Source organism: Phacochoerus africanus, chromosome 1 (genome assembly GCF_016906955.1).
Source record: "Phacochoerus africanus isolate WHEZ1 chromosome 1, ROS_Pafr_v1, whole genome shotgun sequence".
NCBI classification, from domain to species: Eukaryota; Metazoa; Chordata; class Mammalia; order Artiodactyla; family Suidae; genus Phacochoerus; species Phacochoerus africanus.
In genome coordinates this window covers 224,242,068-224,268,368 of record NC_062544.1, presented here as the reverse complement: position 1 = coordinate 224,268,368, position 26,301 = coordinate 224,242,068, and the positions used below count along the sequence as shown (strand labels likewise).

Below are 26,301 nucleotides of genomic sequence, written 5' to 3'. Positions count from 1 at the left end.
TCTATTATAATTACTAATCTTCCCTGACATAAAGAAGTGTGTCAAAAGTTTGAAAATAAAGATTTCTTGGGGTTTTCCTTCTAGCACATAACCTGAGATTGATTTACTGTATTTATTTTGCCCTCACCTCTTTACTGAACTGCCTATCTTTCTATTTCTCTCTCTGTCCCCATTGTCCTTATTTGAATTTCACTACAACCCTTAAGACTAAGCTTTTTCATTAAAATGTCTATAGTAACAGGGCAGCCCACAGCAAGTTCTGAAGAACCATTTGAGCCACTGTTGGGAAAATACTACCTTCAATGCTACTTAATTTTTCATATATACAATTTTCTTGATGGACTAAAATAGTGTGGATCCAGGTTTCTGTGGAGCCTAAAATTTATACAATATGGTCTTTAGTTAAAAAAAGTATGATATACTAAAAATTAAGACAAAGCTTTAGACAGTAGCTGGCCAGCACATGAGAAAAGCTTCAAAACTTATGCTGTAAATCTACTTCTCTTGGACATTTATTTAATCCCCACAGAATGTCTAGTACAGGGTTAAGCATACTAACCACCCATGTTACACATCTTCTCTTAGCAATTTCATCTAAACCATCCCCTACCAGGAAAACAGCTAATGATCCTATGTAACTCAGATCTATTTCCAAACACTAGGCTCTCAGATTCAGTTGCCAGTATGCAACTCTACCTGAATACCAGTGGACCTATCCTTCCCTGATATAGAATGGCCTGTAAATTTTATAAGTAAGATGATTTTTTTATCATTTTATCATCAAATGCATTTTCTTACCTCTTTGTAAATGAAGAAATATCCAATAGGAAAAACAAAATAAAACAAAACAAAACTCTCACACATTCAGAAACTCTTTAATGCATTTTTCATTATAATAGAGTTCTACAACAGAGTTGAAAATAGTAATTTACATGTGAGATACAGAATGTCTATACATAATGCTTAAGGTATATATGGAAATTTGGACACTTTGTAATGATTATGTTGCCTCCTAAGAGACTAGGGCTTGGGGATTAATTGACTAACCTTTCCTCTTGGGAATAAGATTGAATGAAACTGAGACTTTATCCACAAGGAATTAACACTGACATATTTAGGACTTTGTTAGATAATTCTTAGGATCCCTTGCCATTATCTTTTAACAAGCTCCATTTTTATTTTAGCATCTACAGATTTTTTTTCCACTGGGAAACTGTGACATTCTTGGGAATATTTTCAGCTTTACACACAGATAACCCACTTTGAAACCATGCTATCTGTATTTTACTGAAACCCTGACACCCTATCCTTCCCTAATCTGCTTGCCCCTAACCTGTCGCTGTCTTTTCCTTTCTCCCTTTAAATATCCACTTTTGTTTGCTTGAACTTTCTGAGCTCTTTCAAAACTATTTCCCAAAATGCCACATTATGTATGTAAAAGTCACCTCATGTCACAGACAAAGCTGTGCATTACAGTGCTTCTTTCACCATAAATACTGTTAAGGCAATGACAAGGTAATTGGCTTAGTACCTACCACCTCAACAGGAAAGAGACTGGTTTTATACCCTGATAACTGCTGTTTATAAATCTTAATAGTTGTATTTAGGTAAATTAAAGTCATTAAAAAAAAAAAAAAAGAGGAGCTCCCATTGTAGCTCAGTGGTAATGAAAGTGGCTAGTATCCACAAGGAGGCAGGTTGGATCCCTGGCCTCGCTCAGTGGGTTACGGATCCGGCATTGCCGTGAGCTGTGGTGCAGGCCAGCAGGTGTACATCAATTTGACCCCTAGCCTGGGAACTTCCATACGCTGCAGGTGCAGCCCTAAAAAAGCGAAAATAAATAAACAAATAAATAAAAAGAAATTAAAAAAAAGAAAACTGATAAGGTACGGGAACATGCATACAAAAAAATAAGAAAGCAAAAGTGTTCAATGTGGTGAAAGAGACTGGGTTCAGCAGAAGGTGGAAGCGTGGTTTACACACATTGATGGATGCCATTTGTTGGCTGACCTCATATTTAGCGGCAGCAGAGGTTCTCTGAATTGTAGGTACAGAAAATCAGATGTTGAAGTTCTACTGCTTCAGTATTTATGGAAAAGGTACTTGATATGAAAAGTAAGGAAGTGATATAAACAATCTGCTCCTTAATTTAAGAATAAAAGATATACCCACAGGCAAACAAAGACCATGGCCTCTGCTACCCCACTCCCATCCTATTGGAGATCATCCCTCATGATACGGCAGGAGTCAGCAGAAGGAAGGTTCTTACATCAAATAGTGGGGAAGAGACTGAGTCATTTCAGGGCTCAGAGGGAGCCAGGACCAGAAAGGGTCAAGGCCTGGGACATATAAGGCCTTGGTGTAGGAAAAGAACCAAGAGGAAGCAGACTTGGAGGAAGGATCATGTTTTACTCTTTGGGGGAGTAAATGAAGTAACAATTTCAGCCATGTTAACCAAGCGTTTGAGACAGAGTGATGATTTGAAGGTTAACATAAAAAATTTTCTTTTCATAATTTTCAAGGTCAGATGGCAACAATATGGCTACAGGGTAGACTTCAGGCAAAATTATGTTAACATGTGTGCCACGTAATAGAGGTGAGCTGGGAAATGTAAGCAATGATGTCATCATTTCTACCTGATCAAACTTATATACCTCTATGAAGCTCGATGAATATAAAAGTATCTTTCTGAGACCAATTTTATTTTGATACTCTTCTACATAGAAAGATACACCTAAATACATTTTCTCTTTTAATGAAACATAGCCACTCTCTTGACATGTTCGTAAATTCTACAGTGGGAAGAAAGTAATAAAAGTATGAATTTTAAAACCCACTGAAAAATGATTAAAGAATCCATTTCTGAAAGGAATCCTTTATAAGTGATCAAAGTAATAAAGCGATTCCAGCAAAAATAATAAATACACATACACAAAATAAACTAGATTAGAAATTCGGGATACCACAGAATAGTAGTGATATGAGAAATCAACTTCAACCTTCTGCTATATAGTTTTTTCAAATAATATTTCTCAGTAGTGGTTACCTGGACTTTCCTTAAATACTAAAATGACTAAAAACTTACTTCTTCACTTGGCAGAATAACAAATGACATTTTTATAAAAATAAGTACACATACACCTCTAGATGAGTTTATAGAACTGACTCTTAAAAAACATGTGTGTGAACTGCACAGGGCCACTTATATTTGAATTTTTTTCAAAAGTTAAGTAATGCAGTACTACATAATTCTCCTGCAGATACAGAGGAACCAAATACACAGAGGATTTTCAAATGTGCTGTGGTTCAGGGCCCCTAAGCACCACTCCAATACTGTTCAAGAGTCAACTGCATACAGCTGTCCCTAGGTATCCACTGAGGATTGGTTCCAGGACCTCCACTGATATCAAAATTCACTGATGCCCAAATCCCTTATATAAAATTGTATAGTATTTGCATATAACCTACATGCATATTCCCCATATATTTTAAATCATCTCTAGATTACTTAGAATACCTAATACTATGCAAATGCTTTGTAACCAGTTGTAAATACAATGTAAATGCTTAAATAGTTGCTAAGTGCTCAGGGAAATTCAAGTTTTGCTTTTTAGAACTTTCTGGAATTTAAAAAAAAAAGTATTTTCCAATACACAGTTGGTTGAATCCACGGATGCAGAACCCACAGAACCCACAACTAGAATTGCGGATCTTTCTTATTTTATTCTTAGAATAAACTTCTAAGATAAGAAGGCAAATATTATTACTATCATTTTCACTTTAGAAATAAAGGTCTTGAGGTCCAGTAGGCATAAGCGTTTGCCCATGTTTACAAAGCTGGTAACTGGTAGAAGTGGTACTTAGAGCTAGGTATCCTGGCTCAGAAACTGTGGAATTTTCATTGTGTAATTAAAAATGTTCATTTTTTAAAAATCATTCAAACTGATTTGCTTTTTAAAATTATGCTCTGTTTAAATTACAAACCACCCTAAATTTTTTTTCTTCCTTCCTTTCTTTTTATTTTTTGAATGAGATATGATATAAACACACATATGAATAATGCTTTTTTCTTTTTTAAAAATTAAAGTATAGTTGATTTACAGTGTTTTGCCATTTTCTATGTTTTTTTTTTTTAATAGAGAGCTACAATTTGCCTCCCAATAGCTTGCAGGAATTTTCACCTTATAATCCTGTCAATAAAGGAAATCTTTTATCTTTGTGTCATATACATGGTAGAATGGTTGCTTCCTAGATTTTTATCCATATATTGAACATGAGCAAGTACAGACTAGAAGAATCCTCTACCATCATCAATTAGGTTTTTTTGACATGATTATTTAATCAACTGAAACAAAAATCTAGTTCATTATGGACCCAGTCTGGAATTTTTGTTTGTTTTAAAGACATTGACTGACCATGTTTATTCCCAGAGAACCTCTGTTGGCGCCTAGTAATCACTGATTCCTTTTCAAAATGTTCTAGCATTTAGACTTTTGCCATTGCTGTGGTTGCTGATTTAATAGTATTTTCACCTTTTATTTATAACTAGGACAATATTGAAACCACAAATACTGTAAAATACTTCCTGTTTTCCACAGGTTTTCAAATGTTAGCAATAGTATTTCTATAATCACACTATCAAGTTATTTTGGTGACACGTTTCCTACCTATGATTTTTATAGCTGAACTTATACTACTCTAATTACTTCTTCACATGCCTTGGGGCTTTAAGATTGAAAAAGATATAAAAGCATAATTATGATCATTTTACTTGATAAACAAAATGAAATTTCATCTACCTATTCTTCTCTTTCAGTAGCCATTTTCTCATCTTAAGTAAGAATGTTTGTTAACAAACACTAGATCTTTTGGTGACTGAGAATAAAAGAAAAAAGAAATTTACTCTAGAATTGAGATCACATATACAAAGAATTGACTTTATCTTTTTAAGTTATTCCTCATTTAGCTAAGACAGTATTAGTTTCTATCCCATAATACAAATAGAAAAAAAAAGTTACAGGATTTTACTTCACTTTCTAGGGTATGAACTGGAGACTGGCATTTGCCGTCTACCTCTACAAGGATTGAATCATGAGCCACAGCAGCTGCTGACTCTCAACATCCTCTGGAAGGAGCTCAGGATGGAGATCAGGAGTGAGGCACTCTATGCTCTGAGAAAACTGGCAGAACAAGTCTTCAGAACAAGTCCTTGCATCTCCTCATATCTAAAAAAGCACTAAAATCTTTCATGAAGACATCTGCTCCTCGTGACTAGCAGTAACCTTCATGAGACTAGCAGCAACCTTTTCCAAAATGTGTGCTTGATTGCATAATAACTCTCTGCTTCACCAAAATCACATATATACTGGCCTTCCCCCCATGTCTTTGGATGGTTTTTTCAAAGTTATCTGAACAGATGCCTCCCGGCCTATAGTCCTCATTATGCCTGAAATAAAACAACTTACAACTCTCATTTTGTGCATTTTTTAAAAGTCAACAAGGGACTATGATAAGATGTAACAGAAATAAGAAATATTAAGTTTGACTTCCCTTACAAAATAATTTTTGTACTTGCATAATGATTAATTAAAAATAAAACATTAACAAAAAATTAATAAAGCCATCATGTGATGCTTCTTATATACTGCATCTGTTCACAAACTTCATAACCTGGAAAATTTGGTTTTCTGCAATAAACTTGCCCAATCATTAGTGCATCAAATTAGTTAGGTTCCTACTAGGTTCCTTGTGCTATGACCCAAGTTCAGAATAATATTCATATTTATATTTTGTGTATATAAATTTTCTGTACATATAAAAGGCTCATGTTTTTACTTTTTATATATAATTATAAATATATGCTGAAGACATTAAAAATAAAAATCTTGTGTTCAAACACATCTATACAATAAATTAACTATATTTGTGACAAATTATTTACACATAATAGATGCTATATAAATACATACTCTCAATTTTGGATGAACTATATTTTGAGTTGTTTTATTTTCTATACAAGGATTAAGGTACTAATGTAAAAATATTTGTGATTCCTATACATTGACATTTATAAAATAATGTAGGAATTTTTTTTTCCTTTTTTTTTTTTAGGGCCACACCTGTGGCATATGGATATTCCAGGCTAGGGGTCGAATCAGAGCTACAGTTGTATAGGGGCCTACGCCACAGCCATAACAATGCAGGATCTAAGCCACATCTATGACCTACACCACAGCTCCCGGCAACACAGGATCCTTAACCCACTGAGCAAGGCCAGGGATACAAACCTGCAACTTCATGGTTACTAATCAGGTTTGTTTCTGCTGCACCACAATGGGAACTCCTTTTTTTTTTTTTAATTTGAATATATCATCCCTTTTATAGCATCATTCATTTCTTGTGATGTACTCAATCATATTCAAAAACAAAATGTCACTTTACCACACCAACATGTTTATTTAAGAGGCAAGTAGGTATTATACCCATTTCAGACTTGAAACTATGGAAGCTAATTCTCCACTTTATACAGACAATAGTTTTTGTGGAACTAAGGTCTAAGCCTCTTGATGGTCAATCTAGAAGTTTCTCTATTCTAGTGATATCCTATAGACTTTAAGCAGTTCCTTATAGATATTTGTTTGTCAGATTAGAGCCACAAAAGATACACAGGATAGGTCAAAAAGAAATAAAAAAAATCCATGTGGGCCCTATCTGCTTTTACAATTGGCTGTGCTGCTCAAAGCATCATTTGGGGGTCCTCCACCACAGATGACAGACCAGCCTTCTAGGCATTCATGTCCAAAATGAAATGCATGCACCTCATGTAATCTAATCGCTTCATTGGAATTTCAGCAAGCGCAGCTGTTTCCCATTCTTTTTGGAAAGTTGGGAATATTTTTGCTGATTTATAATGTTATTTAATGTGATCATCCTTGATTCCTCTCTTCCTTTTACCCTTCACCCCATCAAATCAACCAACAAGCCCCACTGAATCTGTCTTTATTTATTTATTTGTTTTTGTTTTTTTTTTGTTTTTTTTTGTCTTTTGTTGTTGTTGTTGTTGCTATTTCTTGGGCCGCTCCCGCGGCATATGGAGGTTCCCAGGCTAGGGGTCTAATAGGAGCTGTAACCACCGGCCTACGCCAGAGCCACAGCAACGCGGGATCCGAGCCGCGTCTGCAACCTACACCACAGCTCACGGCAACGCCGGATCCTTAACCCACTGAGCAAGGGCAGGGACCGAACCCGCAACCTCATGGTTCCTAGTCAGATTCATTAACCACTGCGCCACGACGGGAACTCCTGAATCTGTCTTTAAAACATATAGCAATTCCATCCACTCCTTACCATTTCCTTGGGCATCAGCTGCCCAAGCTGAAGACTGCATCATCTCCCACCTGGGCTGAGGTGATAGCCTCCCAGCTGCTCTCCAGACTTGCATTTCGTCTCCACAAAGACAGCAGTGTTCTAAGTGCAGATCAGATCCTAGTGGCCCTGCTGAGTGAAGCCCTCTGTGCTTTCTCATAGCCTTCAGAATAATAACTAGATGCCCCACCCTGCCTAACAGGTTTCACGTGAAGGGGTCCCTGTCTCCTTCATCAAACCCATCTCTTTCCCATCTTCCACTTGGTCCTATACTCCAGCCCTAGCTAGCCTTTAATCTCTTCCTTGAATACCCCCAGTTTAATTTCCACCTTATAGCCCTAGCACTGTCTTTCTTCTGCTTGGAATGCTGTTCCACCCAAGTCTCCCGTATCTAATTACTTGTCAATCACATTTCCACTTACATGTCATCTCCTCAAAGATTCCTTCCCCAACTATCCAGTCCAAACAAGACCCTAGTCACACTTTGTCACATCCTTTTATTTTCATTGTTATCATTTGATATCTTGATGTTTTATTCATCCATTTGGTTTATCATTGTAATCCCAGCACCTACTTCAATGTCTGACAATAGCAAGTGTTCAATAAATGTTTGTAATGAAAGAAACAATGAATGAATGAATGGAAGTACAGGTAGAAAAGGTGATAGAGGGAAGTCCTCTTAATAAATGAAGGGGTTTGCAGACTGACAAGAACTTGTGAAAGAGAGACTTGGAGCACTAAATGATATTTTGATGTAAAGGCCGAAATAAAATTACTCAGTACTTTTTCCTAAGCCTAATAAACCTTACACAATTTCCAAGTGGTAAGAAGTTTCATCACCATCAATTCTAGAATAAATAATGTATTGGAGAAATAAAAAAAATAGCCTAAATCTTGTTAATAAAAACAATAAATTTTAAAAAATCCATTTGTCTCCTAAGTTAATTTTCAGTAATAGAAAATACTTATCCTGAGATATGCTCATGCAATTGTATCATGAATGCACAAAAGATGACAGCAATCTTTGATTATCTCAAGATGAAGATGAGCCATAAACTGGCAGCCATAAGTGGTTCAAACCCCATAAAACAAACATCCAGATATACATATGCTCAAATGAGATGTGACTGAAGAAGCACAAATATTAGAAATAAGGAAACGGATTATTTTTTCCAATCAGGGTTTTCATCTGGCTATTCATGACTTAGTGTTGAACTGCATCATTTTCATTGTTATTTTTTGTTCCTAGTAGGTAGTGTGGCAAATAGTAGCATGATTAAAGCACAACTTTAGAAAGCATATTATTAACCAGATAATTTCAAAATATAAACATTCAGTACAGTAATGCATCATCAAAAATTATAATGGAATAAATACTAATGCATTTTTTTGTGTGTCTTTTTAGGGCTGCACCCGTGGCATATGGAGGTTCCCAGGCTAGAGATCGAATCAGAGCTTCTGATGCCGGCCTCCACCACAGCCACAGCAACAACAGATCCAAGCCGCATCTGTGTCCTATCCTGCAGCTCACAGCAACACAGGATCCCCAACACACTAAATGAAGCCAGAGATCAACCTGCATTCTCACAGATGCTAGTCAGGTTCATTAACCACTGAGCCACAATGGGAACTCCACTAATGTATTATTGTATGATAAGCTGGGTTGCATTTTTCCTTCGACGTAATACAAATAATGCCCTTTTGCATTATGGCAAGATGTACGAATGAGAAATGGGATTATTACAAAGCCCACTGTACGTTCGAGCTGGAATTTCTCCAGGAATGATGAACCCTACACTGTAAAACTCAGGTAGACATCATTGTTCGGTAAAAATAACTACTTTGAGTCAAATGAGAGTGAGTGATCTTCCTCTTGTCTCATTTCACAAGAAATTAAAAGAGATGAGATGAATACACCTGCTGTACAACAATCCTGTTCCCCGATCCCCAACTTGGTCCCTGCAAGTCCACAGCCACCATAAAGGAAGAAAGCCTCAGCAGCTCCGTGAGGGTATCGCCCTTCCTTCTCTTACAGCCACCTGCGAGGCTGAGCTCTTCACATCTCCCCTCAGGAGCACTGAGTGACTCTCAGTTCTATAAGATGCTGCTAATCTCAGAGGAAGAAACATACTTCGTCTGGGCTCCTGTAACCAAAGCTTTGGGATACTTCTAAAATAACCCTATTTGGAGTTCCCGTCGTGGCACAGTGGTTAACGAATCCGACTAGAAACCATGAGGTTGCGGGTTCGGTCCCTGCCCTTGCTCAGTGGGTTAAGGATCCGGCGTTGCCGTGAGCTGTGGTGTGGCTCTGGCATAGGCGGTGGCTACAGCTCCGATTCGACCCCTAGCCTGGGAACCTCCATATTCCGTGGGAGTGGCCCAAATAAATAGCACAAACAAACAAACAAACAAAAAAACCCTATTTCACTTTTTCTGGAAGACTGTCCTTGAAAAGGATAGGTGATTGATTTAACCACTAGCATACCTTGCTTCATCTATGTCTCCTTCTAATTAATTTGTTTCTTCGTTTATACACCAATTTGGCTCTGCTTGATTTATAGCATGAGACTCCCTCTCTGTTCAAGTCAGTGAACAAATATAAATCTGAATACCTATAGGTACCAAGCTAAATTCTGGAATAAAAAGGTAAAGTAGTTGAGATACCTGCCTTTGACAAGCTTATAGTACATCTGAAACAAGATACAAGTGAATATAATGTTTAAGTGTAGTAAATGATACACTGAGGTATGCATATACTGTGGTAATCCCCCTTCTGGGTATATACCTAAAGGAAACAGTATCAGTATCTCAAAGAGCTATCTGCACTCCTGTACTCTGCAGCATTATTGAAAATATTCAAGACATAGAAATAATCTAAGCATTCACTGATCTATGAATGGATAAATAAAATGTGAGATTTGTATCTACACACATATGATGGAACATTATTCATCTACGAAAAAAGAAGAAAATCCTGCCATCTGTGACAATATTCATGAACCCAGAAGACATTATGCTAAGTGAAAGAAGCTAGACAGAGCAAGCCAAATTCTGTATTATCTCACTTATAAACAGAATCCAAAAAAAAAAAAAAACTTAGAGGAATAAAGTAGAATGGTGACTGTCAGGGGGTTGAGGGAGCAGCCTAAGTGTGGAGATTTAGTCAAAAGGTACAAACTTTCAGTTATAAGATAAGTTCTGAGGATCTAAAGGAGAGCATGGTGACTCATTAATAATGCTGGGTTGTGTATTTGAAGTTTGGAGAGTAGACTTTGGGTGTTCTCACCACACACACACACACACACACACACACACACACACACACACACACACACAACTATGTGAGGTGATGGATGTATTAATTTGATTTTAGTAATCATGTTACAATTTATACATAAATCAAATCATTCTATTACCTTAAGTATGTTTCCTCCACAGGAAAGTTCAGTTTTTATTCGTGGGGATGAGAAAGAGAAGAAAAGAGGGCAGAAGAGGGGGGAGAAAGGAAAATAGAGAAGAGAGGAGGCAACGGGAGCGGAGGGAAAGGACAGGGAGAGGAGGAAAGAAAGAAGGAGGGGATCGAGGGGAGAAGAAGGCAGAGAAGAGAGGGAGAGACATTTTTAGCATAATTTTTAAGGGGGTAGAAAATGGTAGATCATGGTATAACATGCAAACCAAGAAGATAATTTCAGTGGTAATGTGGAATAAAGAGTTTGAAATGAGAATCCAGAGACATGAACTCTATTTCTCAAGTGGTCACTCAAATCTATAGATAATCAACTAAATTTTTCTCTTCTCAATTATACCACTTTAAAATGAAACGGAAGACTGCCTAATCTCCAAGGCTTTTCCTCCTCTCTTTCTCTTATATATGGAGAGAGAGAGAGATAGATATAGATAGATAGATAGATGATAGATAGATAGATAGATAGATAGATAGATAGATAGAGATAGATATTTGTCTTTTTAGGGCTGCACCTGCAGCATATGGAAGCTCCCAGGCTAGTGGCCCAATCAGAGCTGCAGCTGCTGGTCTATGCCATGGTCACAGCAATGTGGGATCCGCACAGTGTCTGCAACCTACACCACAGCTCGAGGCAACACCAAATCCTTAACCCACTGAGTCAGGCCAGGGATCGAACTTGCATCCTCATGGATACTAGTCGGATTTGCTACCACTGTGCCACAATGGATATTATCCTCCCCTAAATTTCTATCAATTTATCATATAGTAATTAACAAAATCTGAAGCAATGTTTTTTGTTCCGTGAAGGTTAGTCACTCATTAACTTGAGATTGTATTTTGATTACGAGGTGACTATAAAAAAAGTGTTCGCTCATCCTGCACCCCTGATAAAAAACTCAACTATACTCTAAGATACATATGACTTTAAAGAACTTGAAAAAATGGATACACATCTTAGAGCAAATGACCAACCTTGACCACAGATATATAAATAAAAAGCATATTTTATTGTTTTCTAATTTTCTAAGTTATTTCCTTCTGCGAACATAACAATAGTAACCTTATCAAAAGCTTACATTTATACCATTTTACAGTTAACAAAACACTTGGATAAACGGTATCTCGATCATAAACATAGCTTGGGTAGTAGGCTAAGTAATTGTCAGTTATATTCATTTACTAGATCAGATTATTTCAAGCTGTTCATATCTTGGACTTCTGACTACAGCAGGGCCTCTGTTATCCATGGATTCTGCATCCACGGATTCAACCAACTTCATACTGAAAATGCGTGGAAGAAAAATTCCAGAAAGTTCCAAAAAGCAAAGCTTGAATTTGCCAGAGCATTGGCAACTATTTACATAGCATTTACATTTTATTTACAACTATTTACATAGCATTTACATTGTCTTAGGTATTATAAGTTATCTAGAGATGATTTAAAGTATACAGGAGTATGTGTGTATGTTATATGCAAATACTATGTCATTTTATATTAGGAACTTGAGCATTTGCAGATTTTGGTATTCGAGGGGGGGTCTTGGAACCAATCCCTGGCAGATATCAAGAGACGACTCTACTTGTTGAATATTCTGAACTTATATCCTTGATAAAAATTCTTTATCTTCAATATATAAATACATATCTATAAGTTTCAGCTAAAGATTGACCATTATGAAAAGTTGAGATGAATCCTACAAACATATAGCTATTATTTTGTAAATCACATTTGTGGCAAATATGACAACATAAGTACACAGAAGTAAGCCAGTTTGAGTAAGTTAGGACTGACAATACTTTCTCTACCTAAATATAGTCTCTTTTCTCCCATTTAAAAAAAAAATCTTAAACTGTTTTGTATCTTCCATATCTTACCTAATATAAATAGAGACCATAAGACACCAGAATTTTAAAAATCAAGATTTAATGCTATTTCAATAGATATTATGTAAAATGGATTCATAGTAAAATGAAATCACTCCATTTTCCATGACACTGTAGGGATGAGATTGTGTGGGGAAAAAAATGGATCTATGATGACCTCTTTCCTCTCTCCCAACTGAATTTATAGATCTTTGCTGTTGAAATGTTTCTCAAACCACATACCATGACTATAATTTTTTTTTGGTACATATGTAATAAGTGCTGCCCCGAACATGGCTGTAAGAGAGATTTTTTACACCAGTAAAGCAGAAGTTCTCAACTCTTGGGTACATATCAAAATCATTTTTTAAGTACCAATGTCCAAGCCTCACCCCAAACTAAATCAATCAGAATTTCTGAAAGCAGGGATATGTGGTTTCATCATTTTTTAAAAGGTCCCCAGTAGAGTGTAATGTGCAGTCATGCTTGTGAACTCTCTAAAGTAGCATTTCTCCAACTTTAATATGCTTATTTATGAATCACTTGGGATCTTATTAAAATGCAGATTCTGATTCAGTAGGTCTGGAACAAACCCTGGGATTTTGGGTTTTAGCAAGTGACTATATGATACCAAAGATGATCATCTGCAAAACACGTTTCTAGCAGCAAGACTTGATAATTCTCAAAGTGTGGCCCAGTCCTAAGGCATCTGCATCACCTGAGAACTTGTTACAAATTCAAACTTCAGCCCCACCAGAGACCTACCAGAGTTTCAGTGAATCAGAAACTCTTAAGTCCAGGGCCAAGTAATCTGTGTTTTAATGAGCACTCCAGGTATTTTGGATACGCCTTCAAGTTTGGAAAATACCAATCTGAAAAAATTTTTTTAAAAAAAGGAAGAAAAAAGAGCTCTCTAGAGTCTAAACAACAGGCTACATGTGGTAGGAAAACCTCTAACACTTTATACTTTCTGTAGCACTTTACAATTCACCAAATTAAACTACTTTACCTCTTGCGGGCTCCTTAAAACAACCCCACAGAGTAACTACATTTCATCATTTTAGAAATAAAACTGAAGTTCAAAATATTTAAGAGATTTTCTCAAAGTCATGTAGCATGCAAGGACAGATCCAAAATTAGAGCCCAGCTTTTCTAAGTTGTACAAATTAACAGGCAGGTTATTCACAAAAGAGGGGAAATAAGCAATGGCCTGAAAGGCAGGCTCTCTGGGGCTCAGGTGATGACAGCGAGGGGGACCAGTACACATTAAGGCAACCTCCCATCAGATGAGTCACAAATATCTGTACTTGGAGCTCTCAGAGACCACAGCAAAATGCACCAATCCTTCTTTTGCCTGAGTTTGCTATTATGTGGAACCAGCTTCAAAAAACACAAATGTTTAATCCCCACCAACTGATTTAGTGGACAAGTTTGGTCATCTTTGGTTGTTCACGCCACAATTCCACAAATAATTCATTCAAAGTCAAATTATGTAGAACAATCACCTTATGTGTGCTATATGTTATGTGTTTCATATTTACAGAAATACATATCATAACAATTTGTATTTGTCACATGCGATGTGTCTGCTGTTTTCCTCAAGACATAAACCACAACAAGCAATATAAGGGCATAAGCATCCTTTAAAAATGTATATAATATGCCATATTCGTAGACAATACATAATACACTTTACTCCACTATTTACCAAATACATTTGATAAAGGATTTAATGATAATTCTCAAAGTTTGGCCCAGTCCTAAGGCATCTGTATCACCTGAGAACTTGTTACAAATTCAAACTTCAGCCCTACCAGAGACCTTAAAGTATCAATAATAACCTATAAATTTTGATTACCTTAAAGTATCAATAAATAAAAGTATCAATTAAAGTATCAATGATAACCTATAAATTTTGATTACCTTTAGTGAATTAAGTACAGAAAAGGAAAACTTCATAATTGTCTCAAACTCTTCCTGTAGACCCATGCCCAAAAAGTTTGTTTTCAAATAGTGAATTATAAGCAGTAGAAAAATCACATATTGTGTCAGGAGTACATTTGATTGTTGACAGTTTCTTTGTGAATGTAGGCGTGCCAGATGCTTTATAAGAGAGAAGCCATTTTTCCCTTGAAATTTGCAGAAAATCTTTATATTTTACTGTCAAATAATCATGTCTTTTTAATGTTTCTTCCTTTTCTATTAGTATTGAAACAAACAAGGAAATAAAGACCAAGAATTTTGAAAAATAAAAATTTAAGTCTTTTAAACTTAGATACTTAGTTTCCTATACCTAACACTCATGGTACAAAAGTGTTATCACAATGAAAGATATTATAATATCCTGAAAACATCAAATAGTATCAGAATTATGAAATAAATACAATTTCAGTACCTCAGATTTAAAATACTTAAAGTTACAATACTAGTGTGGAGCCTCTGCATTTTATCATGTATGAACTTATGCAATATGTCCAGATATGCAAGCATATGTAATTTTTACAAAGTTACTTCACAAACAGATACATTGGGATCAATTATTTTATAATTAATTTTCCAGATACATGTGACTGATACTGAAAATATAGTCAGTAGGACTGTTAAAAATGAGATTGTATTGGAACACTATTTCTACTTTTCTCTTAATTTAAAAAAATAGCTACATACTTTCAATCTGCCAAGATGAACCAGGAAGTGAATCCCTATGTGTTCAAGGATAGAAGGTTGGAAGGACCAGTATGAGAAACTTATCTAGTAACTGATGAACTCCTGCACTTTTTGGGGGTGTTACACAGGTGGGCTCTGTTGAGAAAAGCAACTGAGACTTCCCCAAAGTAAAGTCCTATGGATAAATATGTCTCATACAAATGCAAATTCTGGGGCAGATTCTGGTTTGGCAGATTTAGGAAGGCACCCTAGGTGCTGATGCTGCTACCACTGGTCTGTGAATCACACTAGTCCTTTGCCTTTGAGATGAAAGATGGTGTTGTGGTTTCCTTAAACTCTTAAAGAATCTCATAAAGGAGCTCATAAAGATCTAGAATCCCTTCTGGGAAACAACAGGGTTAGGTTGGCATACATAAGATTCTCTTTCCACTCAGTTTTGTCACCTTTATTCTATAGTTTTTCTTTTCTTTTCTCCAAAAGATAGAAATTACAGAGCAAGATCCCAAGACTAGTATGTACTTTCCTATCAAGATGCACATTTATATCAAAGATTATAATTATACAAAAGTAAGCATCAAGTTGCACCCAAAAAACATTTGTTTCATGGAAGCAAGGCAGTGTAGGTAAATGTTTTGTGGACAGCCAGCCAAACTCCTGTTACTAGACCATCAAAATTACAAACCTCCCTTGTCTCCTGTTGCCATTTCAGATCATTCAGGGCCACAGACTTGCTGAGAGAGAATTTTTTTTTCCCCTTGCCATTTCACTTTCTCAGAGCCAAACATCTACTGTTGCTTCCAATGAATCAAGTTCTCCTCCCTCTCCTCCCCTGGAAGCCCATGCTCCTAGTAAAATGCCACAAATAAAGTGGAAGCAAGCCTTTCCCAGGCTAGACTTGTAAACAGAAAGCAAGAGTGCCATTCTTCACCAGGAAACTGACCCACAAAGCTTACTGGACTCAGTTAAAGAGATGGAGAAGAAGGTCAGCTAAGAAAACAAAGGGAACTCTCTCCATAGTTACTTCTGATAGAGCTCCATCAACCCAGAAATAAAGCCTTGTCCAAGGCAAAGGAAATAAAAAGAGGGCACTTTAGGTGAGGTCTGGGAAAGTGATTTACTCTCACAGGTGACTTCTCTTCATACCCTGTTGGTCTAGCTTCTCTTTCTCAGGGAATCAGTGCTTCTATATTTATTCTCTATTCCCACTACCCCCCCCCATTTCCACCATTTCCATGCTGCAATGTCTACTAAAGTGAAATGCTTAAAAAATTCCATTTCCTGGGAGCCACAGATACACAGTACATATATATCATATGTTTACATACATATCATATATATAGATATGTATGTACAAGACTGCTTCTCAAAGACATAGACTTCTATGCATATAGTGTATGACAATATAAGACTTATTTTTTCCTTCTAAATTAACATTTAGATGCTTATCTAACTGATAAATACAGCTTAAGATATAGGTGATACTGACTTAGGAAGACCTTATAAAGTTCATGCACACTGAAATAAAAACTTACACATCTAGGGCCTTCACTTTCCCCATATTCACTCATATAATCAGTGAAATTAAATCTTTCTAGGGATAGTGTAAATTTATAGAGCGCTTCACTTGTAAAGGGTTAATGATGTTGGGGAATATGAATGCTAGCAGTTGAGACAGCATGCTTACGAGTTTGCAAAAACATTTTCTGCACCATGTCCAAATCCCTTTGCAAACAAATAAATTACTCTATAAATCTTATTACTCCATGTGGATAAATCACACATGCAGGCTTTACAGGACGAGCTACAAAGGAAAATATGCTTTGGATGGGAGGATCTTTGGGATTCATAATCACTCAAAGCTCAGGAAATGAAGAAAGGAGTACTTACACTTAGGCTTTTCTTAGTTTTTACAATCCACAGCAACACACACACACACAAACAACACAACATGCACAACACACATTCCTCTCTAACAAGGCGAGAGATCCCAAAGCAGGACACTGTGACAGCCAACCAAATTTATTTCTGAGGAAAGGAAAGAAAACTTTGCTGCTGTAGGCAGCTCTGCTACAGAACAGCTCCCTGATGCCCCAGGGTTTATGCACTATCAGCTCCTCACATGCCGATTAGAGGTTTCTTTTCTATCAGATATAGCTTTTTATTGCCACAACAAGCAATATTAGCTAGATAGACAGACTGACACTGGGTCATTTTATTTGGATGAAATGAGATGTTAAAGGATCTCCAGGGAGAACATTTTCTTTCATTCTTATTTATTTATTTATTTATTTTTAGTATCTGATGGAAATTCAAGCAAAGCTATAAAAAAGGACAAGTATATGCAGTGTATGGAGAAGGAAAAGAGAGAAGAGAAAATAAGGAAAACAAGCATGGAGCTTTTTAGAAAGAGAATTATGGCGAGGTTCCAACCCAGTTTCTCTAGCTCACCCTCCCTTATAGGGGTCAAACTCCCAAGGACTTAGGACTCTTCCTTTCCAAATTTCAATCCCAAATTATATTTCAGAGTTTGCATGGAGATAAGACTTTGAGGTCAATAATCAAAATTTCACATATCATTTTATGCAGGTTAATTCTTTCCTAACCTCTCTGATTAACACTCCAATTCTTAAATACCAGCAATCTGGCAAGTTCCTTTTTTCCCCTGTTTTCATTCTTATGTTGATTTCTATCCACATTCCAGAAAAGGCTCAGTAACCAACCAAAGTTCTAAGATTGATTTATTACCCTAGATGTCAATTAGAAGATCCTCACAGAAAGTCTCCTATCCAAACTACTGCTTTGGCAAAGCAAGAGCTTTTATGTACATATTCGCGCGCGCGAGCGCGCACACACACACACACACACACACACACACACACACACACAGATGCAATACTGTGTATCACTCTCTGAGAGCCATTATTCAAAAACTCTCCTTTCTCAATTAAGGAATCCCAACAAAACTCTTAAGCGCAAAGCATCTGCAATCACAAAAGCAAGAATACTGCCCAAATGTCACCAATACCATAGATGAAGTTACGCTCTTTCAGTAGGAGAAACAAGATCCTAAGAACCAAAATTTAACAAACCCCACTGATCCTTGACAGGGTCTAGAATCCCCTTGAAATTTGTTGGCAGGTATAAGGGCCAGTCCATAAAAGGCATAAACACACACACAAGACACACCACAAGCCTGCAGCATCAGGAGCTGGAGCTCAAGATCACACTTACTTACACACACACACACACACACACACACACACACTTGTGCACAGCAGAAAAGTTGACTGAAAGCCCTACCTGAGGATGGCCGTGTCCCCCTGCCTCACGGTGATGTTGTCGGTGCCTCGGTTAAAATCCACGCTACGAACAGGCAGTCCTGTGGGAAGAAGGCAGAGCAATCTCAGTAGGACCAGCGGCAACTGTTTCCGATCAGGCTGAACTCTGGCGACCATGGTGGCCACGCCGAGGTGCGGTGCAGGGTCCGGCTACTCTGGAGGGTGTGCGCGTGCTGCTCACGCCGAGAGGGCTTTACAAACAGAGGACTTTCATCCACAGCAAAAGCAGAACAGGCTTTGCCAATTTGTGGTCCTTTCCACTTTGCCTCTCTCTTTACCTCACTCAGTCTCTTTCCCGTCTAAGACTTAACAAAGCCCTCATAAAACCAGAGCAGAGGTGGGGAAAAGTCAAAGAAACAAAATTTTAAAAGAGAGAGTGCAAATATAAAACCCTCTAGAAAGGATGGAGACGAGGCAGCAAAAAGGAAGGTGTTCTCTGGTCTCTGTGGCTGGATGCTCCTTTGCCAGCGTCTGAGCTGAGCCTCTTCCCTCCGTAACCCACTTTCCTGGGCGGGCGAGGAATCCGGCACCCAGCCTGCCAGCGAGTGTAAAGAAACCCACACAGCCGCGCGGCAGCAGCCCAGAGTCTCCCTCCCCCTCTTCCTTTCCTGTTTCTCCCTCCAGTCCCTCCCTCCCTCCCGCCGCTCAGCACCTCCCCCGCCCCCGCATGGATTTCTACAGCCCCTCCACGTCATCCCCTCCGCTCTCCCCTCCCCTCAGCGTGGCCCCTCGCTTTGCACAACTGCCCCCTTCAGCAGCAGCCAGCCTCAATGAAAGCCTGATGCGCCTTTAGGTTGTCAGGACAACAGCTCCATCTGAGGTCTGGCTGATTTCCTTAAGAAGAGGGGAGAGAGCTTGGAGGTACTGTGCAAGAGAAAGGGGAGAAGGAGAGGGACTCAAGCTATAAAAGAACTGGAGAAAGAGTTCAGGAAGGGAGAGGCAAAGCGTGAAGAAAGAAGGAAAGGGAGATGAAAAGGAAAGAATGCCAGAAGACAAACCTTGAGAGATGGAAGGAGTGAAACAGAGAACAGGAAAGCAGGAGGGGTGGAGGGGGGCCAGTGCTGAAAGATGGGATGAGGAATACAAAACAGAAGAAACTTGATGGTGAAGTCTAAGATTAAAAGCCAAAGTCGATTTCAAAACCAAATATTCCTGGCAACTGGCTTTTCATGCTCAAATCTTGTTCATTCTTTCCTCTCTCCTACATTTTCTTTCACAGGGTTAAAAAGGTTTATTTATTTTTTCTCCTTCCTTTATCCCTTCCCCCTCATGGAGCCCCCTTATGAAAGATGGATTGGGGACAATGCTGGTATTGAGTGGTCTAGGGTGTGAATGCTTGGTCTGTCTTTTCCAAGTGCCAGCCTCAGCAGCTGATCCCTGATCCCTAAATCAACCTCACTCTCCAGGAAACCCCTACTCAGTCCCAAACAAGGAACAGTATTAAGGGCTATTGTTTCAACATCATGATGCTATTTTTTTTTGTCTTTTTATGGCCACACCCACAGCATATGGAGGTTCCCAGACTAGGGGTCCAATAGGAGCTGTAGCTGCCTCCCTACACCACAGCCACAGCAACGTGGGATCCAAGCCACATCTGCAACCTATATCACAAATCATGGTAACTCCGGATCCTTAACCCACTGACTGAGGCCAGGGATCGAACCTGAGTCCTCCTGGATATGAGTCAGATTCGTTTCCATTGAGCCGTGACAGGAACTCCAACATCACGATGCTACACTTCCCAAGTTTCTACTGGCACTTGCTTCTCAAAATGTCCATGTGCAAGGAAGGAGATTTGCGTCGTTTAACAGGCAACACTAAGGCTGCATATAGCACTCCAGTGAATGGAAGGAAGGTTACCACCATTTGTTATTCCTTATACTCCATGAGTCAAGCCAAGTGATAAGGGCCATAAGGGGCCTCCACTGTTAGTCACTCATGTGAAAGCCACAAAGTATTAGACATCTCCCTTAGTACTGATGTTTTGCATAAGAGATGGGTGTGCACCAACCAAAACCTTTCTGTTTTCCTTTTAATTTCATTTATTTGAATAGTTAAGGCATTCACATAGTGCAAAAATCAAGTGGTACAGAATGTTGTAGAATGAACTGTAGCTATCTTTCTATTCCTGTCTTTAGGCAACCTGTTTCATCTATTTGGAGGTTCTTATACATCTTTCCTAAGTATTCCACATACATATGAGTAAATACACAGGCACACACACAACACACACACATTATGTTTACCCTTCTTATTTACATAAATGATTAATCAAGGCCATTTTTTAAAAAGGCATATTTTTTAGGAATCCTTATCAAACTCCACCAGAGTACAAGCCTAAGGAGGCAGTTATTGTGTTGACACCTGCCTTGTACCTCCATAATATTCAAAGAATTTCTCTGCTACATTTTATTAGCTTAAAAGGTAGATTTACTCCTACAGATTATGTGAGGAAAAGAAGACCTTTTGTTTTGTTTTGTCTTTTTAGGGCCGTACTTGCAGCATATTTACGTTCCCATACATATGGGGGTTGAATCTGAGCTGCAGCCTCTGTCCCAGCCACAGCAAGGCCAGATCTGAGTTGCGTCTGCAAACTACATCTCAGCTCACAGCAAGGCCAGATCCTTAAATCCACTAAGCTAGGCCAGGGATCCAACCTGTGTTCTCATGGATACTATTTGGGTTCATTACTGTTGAGCCACACAGGAAATCCCCTTTTATTTTTTAAGAAAAATACTTGAAAGCCTAGAATCTGAATTGTCACAAACTCAAGATTGGTGGCGTACTATTATTTTCACTTGTACTATACATTAAATTTATATAGATCAAATTGTCCTATATTGAAGCTGATAAAGAGTTTCAGATAATAAACCAATGATGTTCTACCATCACTTTGTAACTGAGCTGTTTAAAACTCGGAACCCCATTTTTTTGCCACAGAAAAAAATGGTTGAACGACAAAATCCATAATCCTATGGTTCCCAATATCGATGGGAAAATGAGTTTCAAATGCCAAATGGAGATGGAAGGTTACATAACTCTCTGCCAAGAGTGCCAGGGAAAGAGCACCTACCCCCACCTACCGCTGCCAGCCAGCTTCACAAACCCTGGCAGGATTCTTCTGAGCATTTAGAGATGAGGGGTCACCTTAGACAAAGGCTCAGACATAACACTTCTTTGGGCTGACGGTGTTTCTCTGACATCAGGGGGAAGAATAGAAAGACACAAAGGACTGGGGCTACTAGCACTTGTACTTCCTCTAATGATGGTAGGTGACCTTGCAAGGAGAAACTGACACCAAGGGGAAGGATCAAATACATCAAGAGTATGAAAATTCTCTTGTATCAGCGGAGTACATTTTGAATGAAGAAAGGAAGAGGTTTTTCCTGAGCAAGGATAAAGTATGTTAGAATGATAGCATAGTATTTGCAGTAGATGCCTATATATGGTTGTTGACTAATACCTATACCTGTAAACTCAAGTTACCAGTAGGACTGGTCTGGTCCTAGGATGAAATATAAAGTTTAACATACATTGGTGTATGATAATTCACATCAAAATAGTAGGAGTGCGAAATTTGTTGCAAATCAATCAGAGCTGGAGTTTGTCTCCACAATCACTCTGACAAAATGATGTATCAGGATTGTAATCAGAATTGTAACATTCCTATGTCTAACTTATCTAAGAAGACAAAATTATAAGTACATATATACATAGAAAAAATCATATGATGAAATTAAAGCTTTTTTTAAAATGCTATTTTAAATGAAGTCCATTTCTTGGCAACTTTTGTTAAACTAAATTGACTTACTATGTGCCCTGTAAGTAAAACATAAAAAAAGCCTACATTTTTAAAACTCTCTAGTTCCTTAGACTGCTTAAAAATTCAGATTGGATTTGTGAACAGTTTCAAAATCACGAAGTTTATTATGTAAGTTAACAATTTAATATTTATCATGTATGTCCAGGTGGCACTTCAACTACAATGTTTTAACCCAACCCTTGGCTTAGTGAGATCACTCCATAATTGATGACTTTAAGAACAGAGGAATGATTACATGCCCAAGCCCATTCACATGGCTAATATCATTAACAGAGTTAATAAATCTATTTGTGGTTATAATGTAAACTTCTGTTTCAACTTTATGTTCTCTCAGAGTCCTTCCCTCTTTCACTCCCTCATGACTCCTGGTTTTCTCCCCTTGGTAATCTCTCACTAAGACCTAATATGTCCTAATAAATCCAATAATTTATATATATATAGATCTCATCCTAATGGCCACTCCCCCAAATCTACTCCAATATTAATTCTTCTTCTTGCTCTCCTAAAAAATGTAGAGTAGGACATAATAAATGAGTTACTGAAATTTATACAAGCAATTTTTCTATAAACTACCATATATACCTTCTCCCGAGAAGGCTAGCGAAAGTGAACATTCTTTCAGGTTATTTGTGAGGCAAGTATGGCTGTTAGCCATATGAAACAGGCATCATCACCCAAGTAAGATGATCTTAACTACTACTTTAAAATAACACAGTGCTTTTCTAAAAAAGCCTTTAGAAGATTCTGGCACTCTCCAGGGACAAATGCTGTAGGAAAAACAAAAACTAGCTAATGTGTGAGCACCCTAAGAAGCATGAAAGGTTTATTCTTCTGTTTAGCTTTGTAAGGTAATAGGAGCACAAGAAATCCAGATGCAGCCTGGATTGAACAACTAATTTAGCTACATGGGTTGCATTTTATGCTAAACATGTCTATAATATTATTAATATACCACTCTACATTTCTACAGTTGTAAAGTTTTAATCATAATAATGCCATGCCTGTACTTTACTTAACATAAGTAGAATTAGCATTTCCATACAAACCAGAAATGCAGAAATGCTAATGCTTTTCCTTAGGATTCCTGCTATGACATTCTCAATGACTTCATCATAATTTTAACAATATTCAAGTATCTCAGTTTATGTTCACAAGCATGGCACTATCTGTGTGAATTTCCTTTGGAATGTGGTTCTTTTGAATACAATAGCTTCATTCACATGTGTCTCATTGCCTAACAAAATCAATCGGCTTCAAGTCAGTTAAAAATTGTTCAAATCCTTACTATAGAACCCTTAGTGATGTAAAGCATTCAATCCATGTTCTGTGCAATTAAAAATCGCTCTTTTATGGTTTGCTTTTAGTTTAGGTCTTTGTGGTTCACCGTTATCCTATTGGTCTTCTGCTTTTCTCACTCATTCTGTTTTGGTAGGTATCAGTGCTTGGACCTGTCCAAGTTTTCACAAGATCTCTGAGACTCTTGAACAGCCGCTTGGGTCCTCCCCCACCAACAAGCTTATTCTCACAGATGCCATTATTTCATAGACACATGCTTACTAGCACTCAGACCTTCCTCTTTTTCGGACTGTCCAAACTGCCACCATGTACAAGGAAGGGACAATTTCCAATGCTTCATCTGCATTGCTGTTGCTCTTTTTGATCTATCCCTCACATATGGGAATAGCACTGTAACATGTGGAAAGATGGTGGTAGCAGGACTTTCAGTATAGCAAGATGTTAGTACAAGCAGGTAATCAGGCAATTAAATCCTCTATTTGTGGTTGTTGTAATGACTTGGATTCCTACAATCAGAAAATAGGCCAAGGAGAAATGTGCAAGAATGGAGGCAGATGTGCAATTCCATATACAGACATGTCCAGTAAATTTATGATGCATACATTCATTTAATATGCTTTTATTGATATGGTAGTAAATCAAGACACACCAAGACTTTATTCTCATGAAACTTATATCCTTGATGCAGAAACAGACACTAAACAAGTAAATACATATTAACGTTATTTTGTAGAGTAAGTGCCACAGAGGAAAATATGTGTGATAGAGAGAAAATACCCTGGAGGTGTGGTGAGGGGGACAAATGCTCTGAAACTTAAGGAGGCGGTCATGCAGTATCAGCGAAAAGAACTTTCCAGACTTTTTTTAAAAATGGCATATGCAAAGGCCCTGAGAAAGGGATGCATTATATCATAAACCAGGAACAATAAACCTGGAATGCAGTTTGTATGTAGGTTGTGAGAGGGAGTTGGAAAAAGACAATGAAATTAAAAATTGAGGAAGGGTCAAAAAAAAGAGAGATTCCAGGGTAAGAAATTTAGATTTTTATTCTAGTAACTTGATTGGTTAGTAAAAGTTTTTAAACAAGGGATTGGCATGATCTGATGCATATTTTAGAAAGACTGTTCTAATACCATATGGAGGATGGGCTGTAGAAGGACAATGGTGAAGAAAAGAGACAAATAAAAGGAAATCTTAGTCATCCAGTAGCAACTGGCTGGGATTTCAGGGTAGCAAAAAAATGGAGAGAAGTTTGAGCTAACTAGTATTGCTCATGATAAGAAGACCCTGCCCAAACAGGCCATATTCTATCACAAGTGATCAATGTTTTCCAGACACTAACATTCTCTCAATAATGGTGTCCCCTTGCAGGATGCTCCCACTCATCAAATAAGAGCTGAAAGAATGTCAAACAGAGTGTCATTTATACCACCTAGTCAGAAAAACATACAAAGAAAACAACCATGTCTCAGAAGGCGCTTCTCTTCAGGTATAAATTTTGCCAACCCTTAATATGTTTATTACATGTTAACAAAGTGTCAGTATAAGAAAGTGTTTTTTGCTACAGATTAACAAGTCTCTAACAAGATGAGCAGATGCTATTTAATTGTTAAACTTTACTAAATATTTTCTTACATATCTAATATTTATATGTACTTAGCAGGCAATAGCTATCCTGATAAATCTAAATGGAATGCCTAGTTAAATATCTTGAGGCTATAAATCATGTAAATAACACTAATATGTTTTCTCAAGAGTTTACTGACAATATTGAGCTGCAGGGCAAGTCTAGTGTTAGGTCATTATATTATTCAGAGTTTCCCAGAGGTTTGCTTGCTTAAAAGTAGCTTCCTTTACTGTCTGTAAATCACATTCTCAGCCCTCCCTGCTTTTAGGAGTAAATGCAGGAGCACTGCCTCTATGAGAGGTGGAAGAGTTACAAGATGTGTCTCACCAGTCATGTTACCACGCACAAAAAAATTCATTAAAATGATATTTTTGAGGCCTACCATATTACAAGTACTGTGCTAAGCTCTAGGGAAATAATAATGCACAAAACTGACACCTTGCCTCAATGCAATCTAAGGAAGGGTATGCCATTGACAGGCTCTCCTAGAGAGGAACCAAACATCACCATTGTACAATAATAAGGCAGGCCTTTAAACCTGCTTTCCATTATAAAGCAGGACCAAACTTAATCACCACATATGCCCAATCCTCTTGGTGCTGAGAAATTCTGTAAAATAATATAATTCAGAGGGTTTATCTTCAGGAACCCAGGAATTCACAAGCGAGATGGAGAAGTAAGGTGAATACACATGAAACAAAGAATAAGATGGACCAGAAAGTAATTGTGTACGAAGATATAAGGGAGCAGAATCAAAACATAATGATGTTTCAGAAAAGTTGATCAAGGAGTTCCCGTCGTGGCGCAGTGGTTAATGAATCCGACTAGGAACCATGAGGTTGCGGGTTCAGTCCCT

The 26,301-nt window shown here is 37.7% G+C and overlaps 1 protein-coding gene across 3 annotated transcripts in view; it reads right to left on the bottom strand.

Annotated features, from left to right (window-relative positions):
- Nucleotides 1–19,310, bottom strand: part of LSAMP (limbic system associated membrane protein) — a 623,529-nt gene extending 604,219 nt beyond the window's left edge. The window contains exon 1 of one of the 3 annotated variants that reach the window (XM_047791769.1): nt 18,662–19,310. In XM_047791769.1, the coding sequence (XP_047647725.1) occupies nt 18,662–18,816 (155 nt within the window). In that variant the 5' untranslated portion in view covers nt 18,817–19,310. The remainder of the gene's footprint in view (nt 1–18,661) is intronic. The other 2 variants (XM_047791752.1, XM_047791762.1) reach the window with 2 other exon arrangements.
- Between the last annotated feature and the right edge of the window lie 6,991 nt (nt 19,311–26,301).